General features: G+C 50.6%; 2 protein-coding genes across 2 annotated transcripts in view; both read right to left on the bottom strand.

The window, feature by feature from the left end:
- AUTS2 (activator of transcription and developmental regulator AUTS2) overlaps positions 1–19,370 on the bottom strand; it is a 1,122,443-nt gene that overhangs the window by 191,088 nt on the left and 911,985 nt on the right. The window lies entirely within an intron of this gene.
- Positions 1–19,370, bottom strand: part of GALNT17 (polypeptide N-acetylgalactosaminyltransferase 17) — a 217,753-nt gene that overhangs the window by 128,718 nt on the left and 69,665 nt on the right. Inside the window, exon 3 of the mRNA XM_064677617.1 lies at positions 7,395–7,561. Coding sequence (XP_064533687.1) covers positions 7,395–7,561 — 167 coding nt within the window. The remainder of the gene's footprint in view (positions 1–7,394; positions 7,562–19,370) is intronic.

Below are 19,370 nucleotides of genomic sequence, written 5' to 3'. Positions count from 1 at the left end.
GCACAAGTGTGTTTTTCCATCCCTTGGAAAAGTGCCAGTGCTCTGCCAGAAACCTTGGTCCTTTCAGTGCCTGTTGCATCAGTTCAATGCACAAAGGCCTGCGGGTGAGAGGAGCTCTAAAAGCTCAGCAATGCCACTGTGCACCAACACTGACTCTTAGCACCATGAAAGCACTTCCTAAAAATGTCTTTCATCCCTATGAGGCTTCGGGTCAGCAGAAAATTAAGATATGATCCATGATCTCACATTACAGGCTAGTGCCCTTCACACATTCTCTCTCCAGAACAAAAATACAGGGAAAAAAAAGCCACCATCAGAATCATCCACGTGGGAAAATACTTAAGACACATGAGTTCCTACATGAAGGAAACACAGCAATGGAGAGCAAAAGAGTAAACAGCAAGTCCCATCTGCTTTGAAATCATCAAAGGAAAAGGATTATCTGTTCCCTTCCCTTCCACGCCTTCCTCCAAGCACAGAAAATGTGCTTTCTTCAGTCCTGCCTTTCTGGGCTGGCTCCCCTCACATCTCCATTTCCCCAAAGTCTCTTTTCTCATTTATGCTGAAGTGGGAATAAAAAGAATAAAGCAAATGAGCCCCTTCCTCAATTCAAAGCATCTGCATCACACTCAGCCATAACTCAGCAACTTCCATTTCATGCTGAGCCACTCAGAGAAAAAACCAGGATTTTATGGAGACAACAACTCTCCTGAATGGTTTTAAGGAGACAGAGACAGGGACTTTTTTGACAGATCAAACTCCACAAGGACAGCACTGGCATCTCAGGTGGCTTTGTCAGTGGGGAAGTCATTTTAAATTAAAACAATTAAAACAACTTCCACATTGTAGTTTTAATCTCAACGGAAGGAAAAGAGGAAAAATCCTCTTGGGAACTGTTTGAGCAGCTCAAAGGACAGTGTGGCTCCAGTGGAACAGGGAAGGGCTGTAAGAGGCAGCAAAGGGTTAAACCTGAGAGACTCCTACGCCCACTGGGCTCTTGAGGAAGTCCCCAAGGAGCCAGAGCCACGTCCTGCTCCTCCTGAGGGGCTGCTGGATGGCAGGAGGTGAGGGATGATGTGCTGGGAGCACAGAGGTCACCACACACCTGGGTCTGAGGTGACCATGGAGAGATGGTGGGAAGATGTTCCTGATGTGGGTGCATCTACAGGGGCTACACAACCAGCAATTCCATCCAAACCAAGCACTGCCACGGAGTCTGGAGACTCCTTCTGCACCCCGTGCTCCTCTTCCCACACACACTCAGGCATCCTTTGCTGACTGGACCATCCTTCAGAGCACACCCACACCATTCCTGTTTATTTAGGATGCAATCTGTGAATGTTTGATCTTTGCCATGGCACAAGCTGCTTCCTGGGAAGATTTGCAGAGAGAAACCTCACTGAAAACACCAGCAGGTTCTATTTCAATCCTGCCTTTTGTTCTCCATCTGTCCATATTGATCTTCCCTGAAGGGCAAGTCCAAGGAACTACAATCCAATAGACCTGTTGCTTTATTAAAAAAACCATCTGCCAGCTGCAATGACTTATGGTATCTATTGCAAACTATTTTATCACCTACACAGCTCGCTGGGAAATGGGCCTGCCAGAGAAACTGAGCCACCTGATGCCACTGAAAATAAGCAGTGCACGGACATCAGCCCAAATGCTCAGTGCTCCACACCCAAATCCTGCCCAAACCTCTCCAGACCCTGTTGAAGCTCCCAGGACTAAAGGTGGGAAGTGCCTGTTGACACGCAGAGAAAGGAGTAAAGACCAACAGCATCAGAGAAGCTCAAGGAACTCCCAAAAGCACCAAATTCCTTACTCAGCAATGCCCAGATGGTCCTGGGGGCCACACCCCCTCTACACCCCTAAAGAAAACAGAGTGGTGTTTGCCAGCTGGGTGGGAAAAGCCACTGATAAGAGCTGTTCTGAGACACCCCGAGGGCTGCAGGACACAGCACCCAGGGCTGGGAGTGCTCCAGTGCCATGGGAGACACCAGCCCCTCTCATCCCACATTTTCACTTGCCCGAGACACCAAAGCCATCCCAGGGGGGGTTTCTGCTGCAGGAGCTCACTAAAGCAGCTCCTTCAACAGGCAATAAATACAGACAGACATTTTTGCAGGGAGACTCAGAGCCAGGTGAGTCTGAAGCTTTTTACCTGCAACTGTACAAGAGGAAACTGTGAAAGGAGAGCAGGTGAATGAATCAGTTCTCACAGGGGGTCACAGGCAAAGCTGGTCCCACTTGGGGCATTCCACAGAATCCCAGGATGTGCTGAGCTGGAAGGGACCCCCAAGGATCCTGGAGTCCAACCCTCAGCCCTGCACAGGCCCAGCCCCAAGAGTCACCCCCTGTGCCCCAGAGGATCAGCCAAACCCTCCCTGAGCTCTGGCAGCCTTGGGGCTGTGCCCACTGCCCTGGGGAGCCTGGGCAGTGCCCAACCAGCCTCTGGGGGAAGAACCTTTGGCTGATCCACACGTGATCCACATGCCCAACCAGTCAAGTGCTTCTGCTCCTGACGTAGATGACCCAGAGGCTTTCCCAGCTCTGTCCTAAACTGGATGTCATAAGCCAACCCTGCCCTGGTCGGGCCCTCCTCTCCAAGGCTTGCATGCTTAAGGATCCTAAAACAACTAAGAAACTTAAAAAAACCAAAACTTTTGCTGAGATCCAACCTGAGCCTGCCCTGACACAGCTCCAGCCATTCCTTCGGGTCAAGCCTCTGATTCATTTGGTTCAGTGAAACCCAAACAGAATCACAGAATATCCCGAGTCAGAAGGGACCCACAAGGACCATCCAGTCCAACTCCTGCCCCTGCACAGGACACCCCAAGAAGTTCAGGTTTGCTGCTCCCCTCCATGCCCTGGGAACCCCAAAAGCCTCAGACCTGAACACCACTGGAGAGCACCAGGTGAGCTGCACTTAAACAACCCATCTCCAGCTGGAACAACTCTGGGGTTGGACCAGAGCCTGGGAAAGGCTGAGATGTGACTCAGCTCCTTGCAATTCTCCCTCTGAACACAAACACCCTGAGCCAGCTCCTGGGGGAGTGAGAGCACACCAACCACTGCTGTTGCTGTTGAAATGAGCTGCAAAACAAGAAGTGATACATCAAGTCTCAGCTAACACGTTACTCCGAGGTAAATTACAACCCCGAGCGTGTCTCCCCGAATGTAGCCAGCTCCTTTAGCAGCCTTTTATCCAAAGGGTTGCTTTTATACTTTTCAAAGAGATATTATCCCAGATTAAAAGCACTAAAAGGCAGACGACAAAAGCAACAACAACAAAAAAAAGCAGGTGATGATTAAGCAACAGGCTCAGACAAAGTGTGCAGCTGGGAGATAACAGAGCATCTCAGGGGCACGTGGCTGCATCCCTCCACCAGCCCAGGAGCCACGTTATCACTCCCAAACACAACCTGCACACTGGCTTTGTAATCACACCCCTGCAACAAGCACAAATAAAAGCAGCCTCCAAAAAAGTCTTTATGAAGTGTAATGTGCAGCTCAGGGGGGAAGGGGGTTCAGACTGCAACTCCCCAAGCTTTCTCCTTTAAGGAGAGATTTTTTTTTTCCCCCCTGTTACCATACACTGGCATCTTTTATCTATTTACAGCTCAGACATAAAGCAGCAGAATGCCTGTGTTCATTAACTTTAATCTCTCACTGCACACTTTTATGTTGTGCAGTGATGTTGTACACACCACACGACAACAAAGCTGAGGGCAAGGAGTGCCTAAGGAGTCCTGAGGAGCAGTTTGTTCCAGTCTGAAAACCACACACCAGATTCTGCTTGTGGCTGTGGAACTGGGCAGGGTTTACCTGAAGGGCACAGAGCAACCAGGTGGTGGCTTTTGCTCTACCCAGGGGGTTAATTTTAAAACCTGAAGCTGACTTGGGAATCCCAGGAGTCTTTTAAATATTTGGTGCTTTGTTGTTCAGTTACCCAGATAAGTTGTGGTTCCTCCTGACAAAAGCTACACAAATCCCCCCAGCCACGGACCTTCCTGAGCCTTGAGCAACTTTCCCAGAAGTCCAACACAGCTCCTGGGCTCGAGCCACTGCTCTCTGCGGGTCAGCCTTCCCTCAGGTGTACAGAGGTGACCCCCAAAGGCTTTTCCCATCAGCCATACCCCATAGAAAATGCCCCTCCAACCCCACAGCTGCTCCCAAAGAGGCTGCAGCAATTCCTCCTCCTGTTCCATCACAGCCTGCAAAGGCACACCCACACAGCCCCATCCTCTGCTCAACACCAGCCCTTGATCCTCCAGGATTCATCTCTAAATCTTAGGGCTCACAAGGAACTATTTTCCTGTAATTATTTTCCTGTAGAAGCCAAATCTATTTATTACAACGACTTTGTTTGCAATATCCAAAGCATCAACTATATGATGTTGCTGCTGCTGCTCCCAATTATTGCCTCCCATTAGTGGGAACTCTATGACAATGTTATTGCCATTAATAATTCTTTGCTGTCATTGAAGCTCCTTGACAATGCTGAGAGTGAACACAGGAGACCCAGAGCCACTTTCTGGTTTGTATCATTTCTTTTACAGGAGAAAAGCAGATTATTACACGCTTGGGAGGAGCTCTTCATAAACATCTGCCAAGTTACCTCATTATCTTCCTTCAAATCCCTCCTTAAAAAATCTCATTTGTCGTGATGCCTGCAAAGACTCACCAGCAGAGCACTGACATTATTAACTAACCCTACCAGCTAAAAACATCACCTCCCTCCCCACACCCTCTCTCCTTGTATTCCATCCCAGTGTTTTTGAGGACAGAACCACCTTGGGGTTGTACAACCTTCAGCACAGCCCTGGTTGGACCCTGGAAGCTCATGATCCTGAGGCAACCTCTTGGTGGGATGCAGCAGGCACACTGCCTGCTGTGCAAGGAGTTGGGATTTTCCCATCTTCTGCCCACCAGTTTGGGTCATTGCCCTGCATCCCCCTCCCTCGCTATGGGGGTGCTCCAGGGCACTCCAGCACAGCCCTGGAGGTGTCCCAGGCTGGACAGGGCTTGGAGCAACCTGGGCTACTGGAAGGTGTCCCTGCCCAGGGCAGCTTTAAGGTCCCATCCAACCCAAACCCTTCTGGGATTCTGTGAGATCCCAGAGCTGGAAGGGCTTGAACACACCTCAGGCTTTGGCCACTCGTTTGACTGCCCTAGAACACCCCACCACCATCCAGCCCCACCACTGGGCCCCACCAGCACTGTCCCAGCCCCCTCAGCACCCCCAGGGAAGGTGGTGCCTTGCAGGCTCAGCAGCAGATGAGGATTTGTCACCCTGCAGCCCCAGCCTGTGGGGGAGCTGCTTTCTGAAGGGATTTATTTTGTTGTCCTGGGCCTTTCAGAGCTCTGGCCTCACCATCAGCCCCAGCGCCTCACACTGAGGGATTGGAAGAGGTTGTTCAAAAACACATTTCTTAGTGCATGGCCATGGCAGGAGAAGCTCAGCAATTATTCCAATGGGTTCTCTTTTAAAGAGCTTTCTTCTCTTCCCCCATTGACAGTGTAAAATTTGGAGAAGGAGTAGCTCATTTTGATATTTCAAGTACTTCTAATGGTACTTCAAGTACCGGGTAACGTCAGATATTCCAGTGACAGATCACCTCCACTTCCCCTTCTCTCTCCAAATAGTTCCAGCTCTGAAATCCCACAGCTTCACTGGTGGACACCATCCAAGCTTTGCACTGGAGCTGCTGTGATTTCCACCAGCTGAGGAGCTGCCCTCCTGTTTCTTTTACTGGTAATTATAATTCATCAGCTCTCTGTGGTGCTCATTACTGTGGGATTTGAGTGCCTATTTTTCCAGGCTTGAATAGCTCGTTCTGTACCATCTCTTCTCACACAGAGTGTCTCAGAATCCTCTGGAAATGAGTTCTCCACGTCCTGCACCCTCCCTGCTCTCCCCTCTGATCCCAGCATCGCGTTTATTATTATTTTAATAATATTAAAAGCATGCAGCACAACTGATGAAGGTAGTTGAAGAAGGCAGTAACCAAAAACCTTCTTCATGAAGATTTTAACTATCCTAATGTCCTAATTCCACTATCCAGCTGTATGTTGGAAGACAAAAATGCCTTGGAAGAATCTGAGTCTGAAGATGCTTCCCCTCCTGCAGTTCTGTGGGATCCAAAGCAGAAGGGAAGGGCAGGCAACAGCGACCAAGAGGAACTGGAACCAACATGTGTGAGGTGGGAAACCAAACATCCCCCTCCGGGCTTCGTCAGGGCCTGACTTGGGCAGGTTGGGTGGGTTTGTTTCCTCCTCTTCCTCTTCACTTCTCCTTTCCATACCACACCCAAAACATAAGGCAGGAGGGTCTCTGCAGGGTCTCACCATTTACAGACCTGGGATGTTATTTTACAACAGGGAAACTGAGGCACACACAGAGAAGACATCTGTTAACCCCACTGCAAGGGGCCAAAGCCCAACAGCTCCTGGCTCCAGGCTGCTGGCCCTCAACTCCACGGGAAATTAAATTTAGAGGAGCATCTCTGCACCAGCCAAAGGGTTATTATTAGAAACAAGGACCCCCTGAATGCAGAGCTCCTGGATGCTGCTGACCAGAAAGCTCAGAGGGATCTGTGGTTTCCTTTAGCCTTCCAGGTTTCAGCTGTGCTTTCAAACAACGACTACCTCAGATTTTAAGCGTGGTGTGATCCTGTTCTTTTTGTTTGAGAAGCAAAGAAACCAGTGTGGAGAACAAATCACACCCTGTGCCTCCCAGCACTGTCACCGTGCCCAAAATTAGGAGGTACCAACAATTTTATCCCATTACAGAGACAGAGCAGCAGGACTCTACTGGTGGAGAGGGTCCCCTGGTGTGGTGGAGGAGCCCACAGCCTGTGGGTCCCTGCCACCAGGAACCTACTTTTCAGGACAGCACAATAATGACCTGCACTGTGTCTGCTCTCTGCACAGAGCCCCCAGCCCCTCACTGCTCCTCACCAGTCCCACTGTGACAAGGGAGGTCCAGACACAGCCCAGCACCTCTGCCCTGCATGACCCAAGCTTCGGGGGCTTCCTCATGGCCACTCCTGGACGTATCTGGACACCACGGACACCCACAGCAGGGCTGGGGACTCTCAGTTTGGCAAGAGTCTTCACAGAATCCCAGGATGTGCTGAGCTGGGAGGGACCCCCAAGGATCCTGGAGTCCAACCCTCAGCCCTGCACAGGCCCAGCCCCAAGAGTCACCCCCTGTGCCCCAGAGGATCAGCCAAACCCTCCCTGAGCTCTGGCAGCCTTGGGGCTGTGCCCACTGCCCTGGGGAGCCTGGGCAGTGCCCAACCAGCCTCTGGGGGAAGAGCAACTCCTCCATGAGATTTTAAGAAATTAAACACCCTCCTGGTGTTCTGGAGCTGGGAGATGCTGCTCACCTTCATCACTGTTGTCATCCACCAGGATGATCTCCTTGAGCAGGTGAGCCGGGGTGTGGTTGACGGCGCTGTGCACGGAGCGCAGGATCACCGACAGCGCCTCGTTCACAAAGATGAAGATGATGGAGATCTGGGGCAGGTCCTTGCCATATTTCAGCTCTTTGCACCTGGAACACAAAGGGCAGAGAGAGAGGCAGAGGGGTTAGCAGAGCTCACAGTGCAGAACTTCGAGGTGGGCACATGTTTCATATGTGGTGCAAGACAACGGCTTCCATCTCCCAGCTGTGCACAGCCAGGGACTCCAGCTGTGCACAGCCAGGGGTTCCAGCTGTGCACAGCCAGGGGTTCCAGCTGCCTGGAGATCCATTCCTTTAAGCAATGCTATCTGGGAAGACATAGCAACAAAGAGTATCCACCAGGATGAGGGAGCACCCAGGGCAGGGTGCAAATGCAGAGTTCATTTAACTGAGGTTGTGTTTGTGTGTCTGCGCTCACAGGACTGTGGGAATGTAACAAAGAGTGGCCTCCAGAAGACAGAAAATGGCTTTAGTAGTTGGAGTGGAACTCCACATTTCCAGCTCTGTCCAAAGATTAATTGGTGCTTAGAAACGAGCCTTGTTCTTAAACGGCACTTATGAATTTTCTCCCCATTTGCTTTGGGAAGAAATGAATATAAAATGACCCTTGGCTAAATAGTCTTAATAAATGTTTCACCTCTCTTAGCAGATACTTCTGAAGTACATCCCCATGAACTGGTGTCTTTGTACTTCACAGGCAGGGTGGTTAAAACCAAACACTTGTGATCACCTCCCTGGGTTTCAGGAGGAGTTGCTTAACTTGGGCAGGTTTGGTGGCCGGGTCTCTGCTCAGACACATTTCTGTGCATCAGAGGAACCTGCTCAGACGTGTTTCTGTGCATCCTTCCTCCTGGGAAGGAGTTCCCAGGTCACCCACCATCCAGCTCCATCCCCCACAAGCAACATGGACACACCAGCCCTAGAGCCAGGGACACCCCTGGAGCAGAACTGGGGCAGCTCCAAGTGGAAGAGTCCAGGTACCCCAAGCTCTGCAGGGAGCACACACCACTCCAACAGGATAGAGATGTTTCAGTGCCACACTTCATCCTAATCAGAGACCTCATCCCTCTGTTTGCACAAAGCAAACACGAGATCTTTAACGACTTCCAACAATTTAATTAAACTCTCCAGCTTTCCCTACAGTAAGTAAGTGTGAGGGAAGAAAAGAAGGAGCCTCCCTGCTCCCTCCCTGCATCCATGACAGATTAGACATCCAACATGAGCAGAGTTCCCAGAATTACAAGGAGTGAATCCTGCCCAGATAAGCAAAGAAAGACCAAATGCACCAGTGACATCCCAGTGTTGCTTCAAGCTCCTCGACTCCCCAACAATACCTCTGGATTTAATTGTGCTGAGTGTTTCTTAGGCAACAGCAGGAATTCTTCAGGCTCCAAAATGAGACTTGGGAGACAAAGATCTGCACAGAAACACAGTTCTTTATGAATCTTCCGTAGTTAAACAAGTTTGATGGTTGAAAAGGAGGTTGTATTTCTTGATTTAACTGTTGCCTGACCCAAGGCAAGCCAAGAGCTCTGCAGAATGGGATGTGCCAGATGCTGAAAGGAGCTTCCAAAGGGAAGATCTTTAAAATGAATCAATGGCCATGAGGGGGCAAAGTGACAACTGACCCTGAAATCCTGCCCTGGAAGTCAAACTGAGCTGACTCTGAAATTAAAAAACTCCTTTTGGTTATGTTGGTACCTGCAGTGCTGAGGAGAAGGTTGTCACAGGGGCAGGAGTGTTTCCTTTTAATCATTGCTCACCTCTGGGCAGCCCTTCCCCCGAGGCAGCTCCGGGGGATAAAGAGCTCAGCTGTGATCAAAGAGGTTTGGAGGAAAATCCAAACCGAGCTCTTTGAGGTTCCTGCTGCTCACTCCCCTTCCCCCTGCACCACTGTCATCGGGGTTCTCCTTCCCCCCTTGCTGAGGACAGAGATCCAGGGAGAGGAGGTAAGCCTGGGAAGCAGTGGGCAAGGCAAACCTCACATTTTTGGGGGCACAAAGCTGCAATTCTCCCCAGGCAGGAGGGGGGCAGAAGGCTTTGCACAAACACCCTGCTCTGGTGGCTTCCCTGTGACCACAGGAGTGGGGAAGACAGCAGTGAACAGCCGAATTAACATCAGCTTTGTCAGTCTTCTGCACTCCCCTGCTGCCAAAAGCAGGGGGTGGACAAGCCCCAAACATTCCTGCACTCAGGAAAACACCCAGGGCTTCTGGGCTCTCCTGGGGCCAGAGAGGGGAAACGGGGAAAGGAATGATTTGAGCTCAAACATAATTAGAAGGGCCGGGGGGAAGTTGTTAGAAACAGCAGCAATGGAGGGTACATGGGATGGGAAGTTTGGGCTGTTTGGTGGTTTGGGTTTTTTCTTCTAAGCATCTTTGAATAGATAAAGGGTTAATCTGGACTCTGTGGTTCAGCCTTAACTTCAGACCATTTAAGGCAGAGGCACAGGTTTGAGGGTTTGATCCCTGGAAAGCCCTGAGCTGGCAGTCAGGAGGATTTCCTGCAGCTCAGCAGGTCCCAGGACAGGAGAGGCTGCTGGGGTGCCCCTCACCCCAACTTACACACCTCCCTCCTCCCCTGCACCCTCCTGCACCCCAAAAGGTGGGAAATTGCTGCTGCCTTCAGTGTTTCAGGCATAGCCCTGAGGGACAGCTCAGAAAATCCAGCAGCCAGCCCAGATCCCAGCAGGGACAGGGAATGCACAGGTTATCAGACCTCACCTCTGCCCACATTTATTCCCCTCAGGTGAGAGAGCCTTTGGCTCTGTGCCTTCAAAATTCGGATCCCAGGCCAAAATACTTCCAAATTCAGGATTCAAGTCTGTCCAGCTATCCAAAAGAGGCTGCTCAGCCTGGAGAAGGGAAGGCTCTGGGGAGACCTGAGAGCCCCTTCCAGGGCCTAAAGGGGCTCCAGAGAGCTGGAGGGGGACTGGGGACAAGGCATGGAGGGACAGGACACAGGAAATGGCTTCAAACTGAAAGAGAGTGGGTTTAGATGGGATATTGGGAATAAATTCTTCCCTGTGAGGGTGGGGAGGCCCTGGCACAGGCTGCCCAGAGAAGCTGTGGCTGCCTCATCCCTGGAAGTGTCCAAGGCCAGGTTGGAGCAACCTGGGGTAGTGGAAGGTGTCCCTGCCCGTGGCAGGGGTGGAACAAGATGATCTTCCAACCCAAACCAGTCTGGGATTCTGTGACTCTCCGTTTTCATTTCTAACACTCAGCTCTCACTGCATCTGCTCTGCCCAGTCTCAGTCCAGTGAGGGGAATGTTCAAGGGAACACTCCAGACATTTGAAAACTTTTACATTTAAATTAAATACAATGGAGAGAGCACCACAACACACTCCTGTCAGTGCCAGTGTTTAACCCATAGGGTTAAACAGCAGCACCTCATTTTATATTTAATTTAGCCCACGTTCATTATCCCACCAGTACCAACAGGTTGTCTGGGAAGTTTTTCCTCCACGTGCATCAGGTGCTCCCCAGCCAAGGGCACTTCTGCAGGTGGACCCAAGGCACAGGTCCTGCCACATTTTTGTCCCCACCACATCCTGCTGTCTCCAGTTAAACACAGGCTGGCACCTGCTTGCAGGACTTATATCAAAATATTGTGAATCAATAGCCAAAAGAAAGAGACACCTTAGAGTTTTGTCTCTCCTGTAGATCAATGGGATATCAGAGTGAGAGGCATTTTATGTCCCATTAAATCATGCTCAAACAGCTCCCATTAAATCACACTCACAAAACTCTCCAAGTTTTAAGAGGCTTGGGAAAACCTCCCAGTGCAATGGGTTTAATTTAAGGACCTTGCTGAGCTCTCATTGAGAGTGTTCTTGGCCTTAAACAGGGGGAAACTTAAACTCTGCCCTTGGTCTAAGGCTCAGGCCTGCAGCTGTGTCAGGGCAGGCTCAGGTTGGATCTCAGCCAAAGGTTCTTCCCCCAGAGGCTGGTTGGGCACTGCCCAGGCTCCCCAGGGCAGTGGGCACAGCCCCAAGGCTGCCAGAGCTCAGGGAGGGTTTGGCTGATCCTCTGGGGTACAGGGTGGGATTGCTGGGGTGTCCTGGGCAGGGCCAGGGGTTGGACTGGATGGTCCTTGTGCATCCCTTTCAGCTCAGGATATTCCAGGACATCTTTTTTCACTTCAGGAGCAGACTGAGGAACTGAAAACAGACACCAGGCCCAGCAGAAACCTCTGCTCTGGACATCCATGGACCACTCCCAGTTCCTCCCCAGCCACCCCTCAAGGGACACAGGGATCCACACAGGTGCTGAGGCCACAGAACTCCTGGACTGTGGCCTCCACCACCTTTTTTGGGTCCAAGATCATCATTCTCCATGAAGCCCAGGTTTGCAACCATGAGAACATTCAAGGAAACCCATGAAATAAATACATTTATGGAGAACATTTTTTCCTCTCAATCCCTGCAGTCCCTGGTTTATGCAAGAAGCCATTCAGAACCAAATGAGGGATGAGAAGGGGAGATGGGGGAGGGGAAGCAGGGCTGAGTTTATGCTGAACAGCTTGGCACACATCAGGCTGGATTAATCAAAGCAGCCAATTTCAAAACACAAAAACTCCATAAAAATCAAGCTTTGCTCCAGCACAGGAGCCTGCCCTGGAATCCTCTGCCTGTTTGTTTTATGCTCAGCACACAGCTGTAAATCCACTCTTCAGTGCAGCAAGTGAGATTAGGATGTTTATTGTCTGTCTCAGTCACAGGAAAGGGATATCCCAGCTTTTACTGTTCCGTGATCCCTCAGCAGAAAAATCACCTGGAATCACAGCGAGCGCTCCCAGAGCACTGAGAGGCCACAGAGCGGCCAGGAATGTTTGGAAACCACTTCTTCCTGCTCAGTGATTGAACACCATCCACTCCCTTACTCAATTAATTCCTTTCTCCTCCTCTCTGGGGTGCAAAGCCATTCCCATCAACCACCTGGAATGACACTGCCCAGCACCGGGGAACTGGGAGCCCAACTCCGATGGATTCAACACGTTCCCTGCCCCAATAAAAGGCATTTATCAGTAGGAATCAACACAGCTCATGAACCAGCTGGAATGTGGATGCCCTGATCCTTCAGCTTCAGGGCAAGCCATGTGTGCACAGAGGTGCCTGTGGATGTCTGTGCTCTGGTGTGACCTGACACACTGTGTGTTGCACCTTCTCCAGCCATGGCAGCACCTTTCAGAAAAACCCCATTGCATTACTGAGACAATAATACATGAAATTCTTTCAGGGCAGGCTCAGGTTGGATCTCAGCCAAAGGTTCTTCCCCCAGAGGCTGGTTGGGCACTGCCCAGGCTCCCCAGGGCAGTGGGCACAGCCCCAAGGCTGCCAGAGCTCAGGGAGGGTTTGGACAACACCCTCAGGGATAGGGTGGGATTGATTTTGGGGTGTCTGTGCAAGGCCAGGAGTTGGACTGGATGATCCTTGTGGGTCCTTTCCAGCTCAGGAGATTCTGGGATTCCATGATTCTGAACAGCCCTGTGGGTTCAGAGGGGAGCTGGGCAGTCCCACCACAGGTCACAAACCAGAAATGCTGCTCATCCTCAGAGATCAGCAATCCCTAATCCCAGATTCACCCCTGCCTCTAGAAATTATCTTCTACCTTCCATGGTATTCCTCCCTGATCCCCCCCCCTCCTGCAGCACACAGAGAGCCCCAAATCTCCCAGACCACCACCTTTTTTCCCCTCATTTGTGCCTTTTGTGTTGCCTCTTTCCCCAGATCCAACAAAAAATGCCCACCAAAGTTTGAAGTGGATATGAAGTCCCATTAAGTAGACAGTGCAGTTGTCCCCATTCCCAGTGAGGAGGCAGCATTCCACACCTCTGGAAGCGTTCTTTGGTCAGAGTGCCATGGTTTTCAAACATGTCCAATGTTTTAAAGGTAATACGTGGATCTGGATAAAAACCAGGCTGCAACAGCCCATCTGAAATGATCCAGCAGTATCCTGATTTTCCTAAGGATACACTGCTAATCAATCCAGCCTGGAGCCACCTCTCCAGCTGAGGGATGGGGGTGCCACACACAGGTTGTCAAGATCCAGAGACACAAACTGGGAGGAGCATCAGGTGGGAAAGAGGTATTAGAAAAACACCACTGACGGGAAAGAAGCTGCAGAAAACTGATGGTGTTTTTAAATCACGGTTTTAATGTGGAAAAATCTAAGCCAACCCCCAGTGCCCTAAAACACTGGGATAAAACAGCCCCTCCATCTGTTTGGAGACATATTTTTGCATTGTGTGGAACCCCAGGGACACAACATTTTGCCACGAGCTGTTTTCCTCCAGGCTGGTGCCACCTCAACATTACCCTGGGCACAGTTTGGAGCCTGAGCAGAAGTTCTGCTTGCAAATTTGGCCAAGTGCCCCTTGGTCTGCAAATCAACACCCCAGAGCTGATCCCAGCACAGCTCCACCAGCACAATCCCACAGCAAAGGTCACTTCCAGCTCCACACTCAAGTTCCTGGCTGCCTGGGATGCCAACACCATGGCAAGGGAAGCCAAAGGGAAAGTTCAGGAAATGCCAATGAAAAACAGAAACTTCTCATCAAGGGAAGCTCCCAAACACGGCCCACAGCACATGGAGACATAACACACAGGGCTCCTGGGCTTCGAGGCCTTCCTCCAGCATAAATCATGGAATTATTAATGCTGGAAAAGCCCTCTAAGATCATCAAGTCCAACCATTCCCCAGCACTGCCAAGGCCACCACTGTCCCCAAGTGCCACATCCACTTGGCTTTTAATCCTTCAGGACTCCCCCACTGCCCTGGGCAGCTGTGTCGGTGCCTGACCACCCTTTCCATGAAAAAATTTTCTCCAATATCCAACCTAAACCTCCTCTGGCACAGCCTGAGGCTTTTTCCTCTTGTCCTGTCACTTCACAGAATATTCTGAGTTGGAAGGGACCCACAAGGTCATCGAGTCCAACTCTTAAGTGAATGGTGCACACAGGGGGAGAAGAGCCCAACCCCTCCTGCCAGGTGGGTTCAGGCCACTGGAAATGCCCATCCTTCAAACCCAGCACTGAGGACACTCTGCAGTGCTGGGTCACACACAGGAGGGCCCTGCTCTGCTTTGGATGGATGGCAACTATGAGAAACACACCCGGGAGAAAAGGTCACCAAAACATCAGCAGGTTGCTCTGGGTAGCCAGTGGAACAATTCCCTCGGCCTGACCAAGGCCCGGCACTGGGAAGGATTAGGCAGCATCCTATGGGATGATTTTTGGAGCTCACAGCACTGGGTTATGCTCTCAGGGAACACACTGATGGCAGGTATTGGGCCCATCTGCTGCTGCCACAGGCAGGGTGTGAGGAGCCCCCGGTGCTGCTTGATGGCCCATTGAGCAGCTCCATCATCATTAGCTTTGATGCTACACCATCACTCATCCCTCCAGAAACGCCCCTCAGGGCTGTTCCAGACACAGTTCCCCCCCAGTGCATGAAGGGGACACCCCTCCTTGTCCTTTTGAAATGCCACCAGCAGGAACCACCATGGAGAAAGCTGGACACTCTAGGTCTGCAGAATGCCCAAGGTTTTAGGGCTCTGTGTTGCTCCCACACCCTATGAAATGGTCCCTACAGCTACTTATGGGGTCCTATGGACCCTCTCCATCTTTTTTGTGTGATCAGCCATAACAGACACTTGTGAACTGGGCAAACAGGAACAGTTTGGCATGAAAACCTTGGCACAAAATGGGGCACCCAGATCACAGAATGGTTGGGTTGGAAGGGACCTTAAAGACCACTCAGTTCCATCGAGATCCTGTGTGCCTGTGGAAGAAGACAGGGCAGACAAAGAATGGTGGTTCTGTTTATGCAGAGCCCACTCCTTCAGAAAAGATGATCCTGATGATGGGTTTTCAGAGATTTCTTCTTCTCCTACACATTAGAGTGCCCAGATCTCCCCCCTCCTCCTTATGTTGAATTCTGAGCCCTCAGTAGTTCCCCAGTCCAGATCCTGCCACCTCCATATTAATAATTTCTTTGCTGGCCATCACACCAAATAAATCCAGCTAACGTGCTTATCAGGAGCTTATCCCTTCCTGACACTTTAGTCTTGTATAAAGGCTCGAGGGTTTGAATATTTAAAGAGGCAAATATCCTTTTGATTAGTAGAATAAATGATTCTTGTTACTTCCTGTCCTCAAAAACAGCGTCGGCGTCAGGAAAGTGCTCGACTGTGTTGGCACAGCTTTTACAGGGCTGTGGAGATGCTCCTATAAAACATGGCTCAGCAGCAGAGAGAGAGTTCAGCTTAATAAGCTCATGCATATTTAAATGCCTTCTCTCCAATGATCTATGGAACTGCCACATGAAAGCCAAGGGTGAGTAAGAGACAACTCGGGCAGAATTTCTGCACAATAAGTGGAATTCTCCCCGAAATTGCTATCACAGATTGCTGCTTCTCCAAGCTCTTGGAAAGGCAAGCTGGAGCAAACATCATCTTGCAACTCAAAGAACCCCCAAGCACCTCTCAGTGCTGAGGAAGTTCTGACCCTTCGCTTCTCAAAACCGAGGGCGCTCCCCAAATTACGAGGTACCAACCATTTTGTCCCATTACAGAGACAGAGCAGCAGCACTCCAGGGGTGGAGCAGGGTCCCCTGGGGTGCTGTAGGAGCCCACAGCCAGCCTGTGGATCCCTGGCACCAGGAGCTGGAGCTGAGGTTGCCCTGCAGCCCCTGGTGCAGCCTGTGGTGGGGCAGCTGTGCCCCTGCAGCCCGGGGGGGTCACAGAAGTGCAGAGACCCCCCTGCAGCCCAGGAGGAGCCCCCACTGGAGCAGGGGATGCCCGAGGAAGGCTGTGACCTCATGGCAGGGTCCTGCAGATGGGTGGGGAGAGGAGCCCATGCCAGAGCAGGTTTTCCTGGGAGCACCTGTGGCCCTGTGGGGGACCCACGGCGGAGCAGCCTGAGCCTGAAGGACTGCACCCCCTGGAGAAGTGGCCCACAGGACAGCAGTTTGTGAAGGATGGAGCCAGGTTGGAGAAGCTGGTGAAGGACTGTCTCCTTTGGGAAGCAGGGGAAGGGCTCCTCTCCCTGAGCAGCAGCAGGAACAACGTGTGATGAACTGACTGTGACCCCAATTCCCATCTCCCTGTGCTGCTGGGGGGGAAGGAGGGAGAACTTGGGAAGGAAGGAGGGGTGGGGGAAGGTGTTTTTAAGATTATTTGACTTCTCCCTCTCCTGCTTTGATTCTGTTGGCAATAAATTTAATTCATATCCCCACTCTGGGTCAGTTTTGCCCATGACAGCGATGGGTGAGGGATCTCTCCTGGTCCTTCTCTCAACCCACAAACCCTTTGTTATGTTTTCTCTCCTCTGTCCAGTTGCAGAGGGGAGGGAGTGGGTAGCTGGAGTCCAGCCAGGGTTAGCCCACTACACAGAGCTGTTTTTGAGGTAGGTGAAAACACCTTTTTTCTCCCCTGATCATGGGCAGCCCCAAACTGAACATCAGTGTAGGGAGCCTTTCATCTCCTGGCAGAGCCAGGGATTTCAGGGTGGCAATCCCACCAGCAAACCTCCTCCACCACTTCCCAGCTCTGCTCAGGTAGGCTGGGATAAAGCTGCCAGTGCTGTAAGACTTCCCTGCCAAATCTCAAATGAAATCCTTGGTGCAGAGCCTTAAGGTTAGGAGTGTCTCACTGGAATAGATCTCCCAGGAATTCAAGATTTTGACACCCCCCAGGACATACTTTGGGCAATGAAGAAGAAAAGTGGCCAACACTTGTGCTCCCTGGAACACAAGGTGGAAAGATGCCATGGCAGGAATAAAAATGGTATAAAAATGATGGACTTTAAAGGCACAATGGACTTTCAGAGATAGTTCTTCCTTTTTGTGATAACAGATCCGCTCTGCTGACAGGTTTATGAGCTGGGAAGATGAAGAGGGTTTTAAACCTTCTCTGATACAGGCAGAAATCCCTGTAAAAGTTTTCTTAACCTCTGTCAGAATTGGATCAGCCTTGGCAGAGGCCAAATTCCTGCCTGGTGAATGTCCCACAGCTCTACAATCCCAACATCCCAGAGCTGCCACCACCACAACCCACCCCCAGCACAGGCTGCTCACCCAGGGCACCCTGACACACCTTTGGGAGGAGAGAAGCACTGCTCTGGTTGGGGGAAGAATAAAAACAAGTCACAGGCACTACCAAAAGGGTCAAAACTCAGGGGATGGGGCCAATTTTGATTTCCATTTCTATTCATATCCCAGTTTCAGGTACCAGTTAACTGAATGCAATTAACTGGCTGTAAATATTGGTGTCCCCTCCATGATCAGGGGACATTAAGGATGGGGAGTTAATAAACTGGAAGACACAGGTAGTGATAGATTTCAAAAGCAGTGTCTGGCCACACCATCAGTGCTTTAATTTTTTTAGGCAATACTTTCTTTCCTGGTGAAATAAATGGCCAAACATTCACTCCAATGTGCCAGAAGTTTGCCTTTATTCCCTGGATGAAGATCCACACCACCACTCCTGTTCTGTGGATAGATTTGCTCCTCTGTGGCTTTTCTACTGTTGCATTCTCCACCTCTGCCAAAACAAAACACAAGAGAGACAGAAATGGGAGGCAAAGCCAAGCAGCTCAGAGCCCCAGCACACAAGGAGGAAGGACATCCAGTTTAGCCAGTGCTGAACTGTGACACCAGAAAATACCAACTAAGCAGGTTAGGGAGGGATCCAACCCACTACAGCCAGTCACACAAGACCTGAATTGCTACAGGATGAAAAAAAGCAACTCACAAATAAAAATACTCAACCTCCTGACTTCAAAAAAACCCAAAACACTCTTCTGTAACTTTTAGTGATGAGCAGAGGTGCCCCACTGGGGCATCACATCCTTTTTGCTATTCCTGCCTTCACCTGCAGAAATCCAAATAACAGCAGACACAAATACCTCCCACAGACACTTCAGAAGGTCTTTTATTGTTAGACCATCCCAGAGAACATGATTTAAGGCTAAAGATTTGTTTGCTGCCACAACAGAGATGCTCCCAGGGGTACCTAAAGCCAGACACCCCTGACACAGCTCCTTTCTCACCCTGCCACCACCAAAAGGAGACAGATGGATGCTGCACCTTCAGCAGGGAGCACACACTGCCTCACTGGATGTGTTCTTAGGCAGCACTGCTCATGGATGTGACACCTGGGGACATGGTTTAGTGGTGGCCTTGGCAGTGCTGGGTTAAGGGCTGTAATCCTGGTCTTTGAGGGCTTTTCCAACCTAAATAATTCCATGACATCCTTGGTAGGAGTAGCCACAAAACACAGCAAACTCATAGCACCTCCAGTGACAGTGGGCTGAACCTTCCCAAGACATTTCTATCACCTCCACCCACCAGAGCTTTGGATGCACACCTGAAAACCACAGAGCTCTGGAATCTTCTTCCCTCTCATCCTCACCTTATCAAGGTCATGGGACTTTTTCCCACTTCCCAAAACACTTAACACAAAACCTACCCCAAAACCTTCTCCCACCTGCACAGTCAAACCAAACCCATCAATACACAGCCAAGACTTGGCTTTTCTGCCTGCAGAGACTCAGATCCCTCCTGGCCCAGCAAGATGAACTTTGCATTGATGCAGCTGAACAGCTGGGAGGTAGATTCTGGAGTAAATTCTGAGGTAAATTCCAATGGATTGAAGGATTTACTCATGTATGGGCTGCAAAGCACAGTGGTGGAAGTACAATATGTTATAAATCACACTGCAATCTTCTGCTGGCTCCACACAGAGTGTGCCAACACACACAGGCAGCTTCAAGCTTTCTGCATTCCTTAATCCACAGGCACTGCTTCCCACCTCTTCCTTACACATCTGTGCTGCTGCTTGCCTTTAAATCTCAGTGGGAAAGGGAAAACCTGAGCTGGTGACAATTGCACAGACTG

This window comes from Pseudopipra pipra, chromosome 21, assembly GCF_036250125.1.
Source record: "Pseudopipra pipra isolate bDixPip1 chromosome 21, bDixPip1.hap1, whole genome shotgun sequence".
Classification (NCBI taxonomy): Eukaryota; Metazoa; Chordata; class Aves; order Passeriformes; family Pipridae; genus Pseudopipra; species Pseudopipra pipra.
The sequence above is the reverse complement of the archived record's forward strand: the minus strand, read 5'-3'. Positions and strand labels throughout refer to the sequence as shown.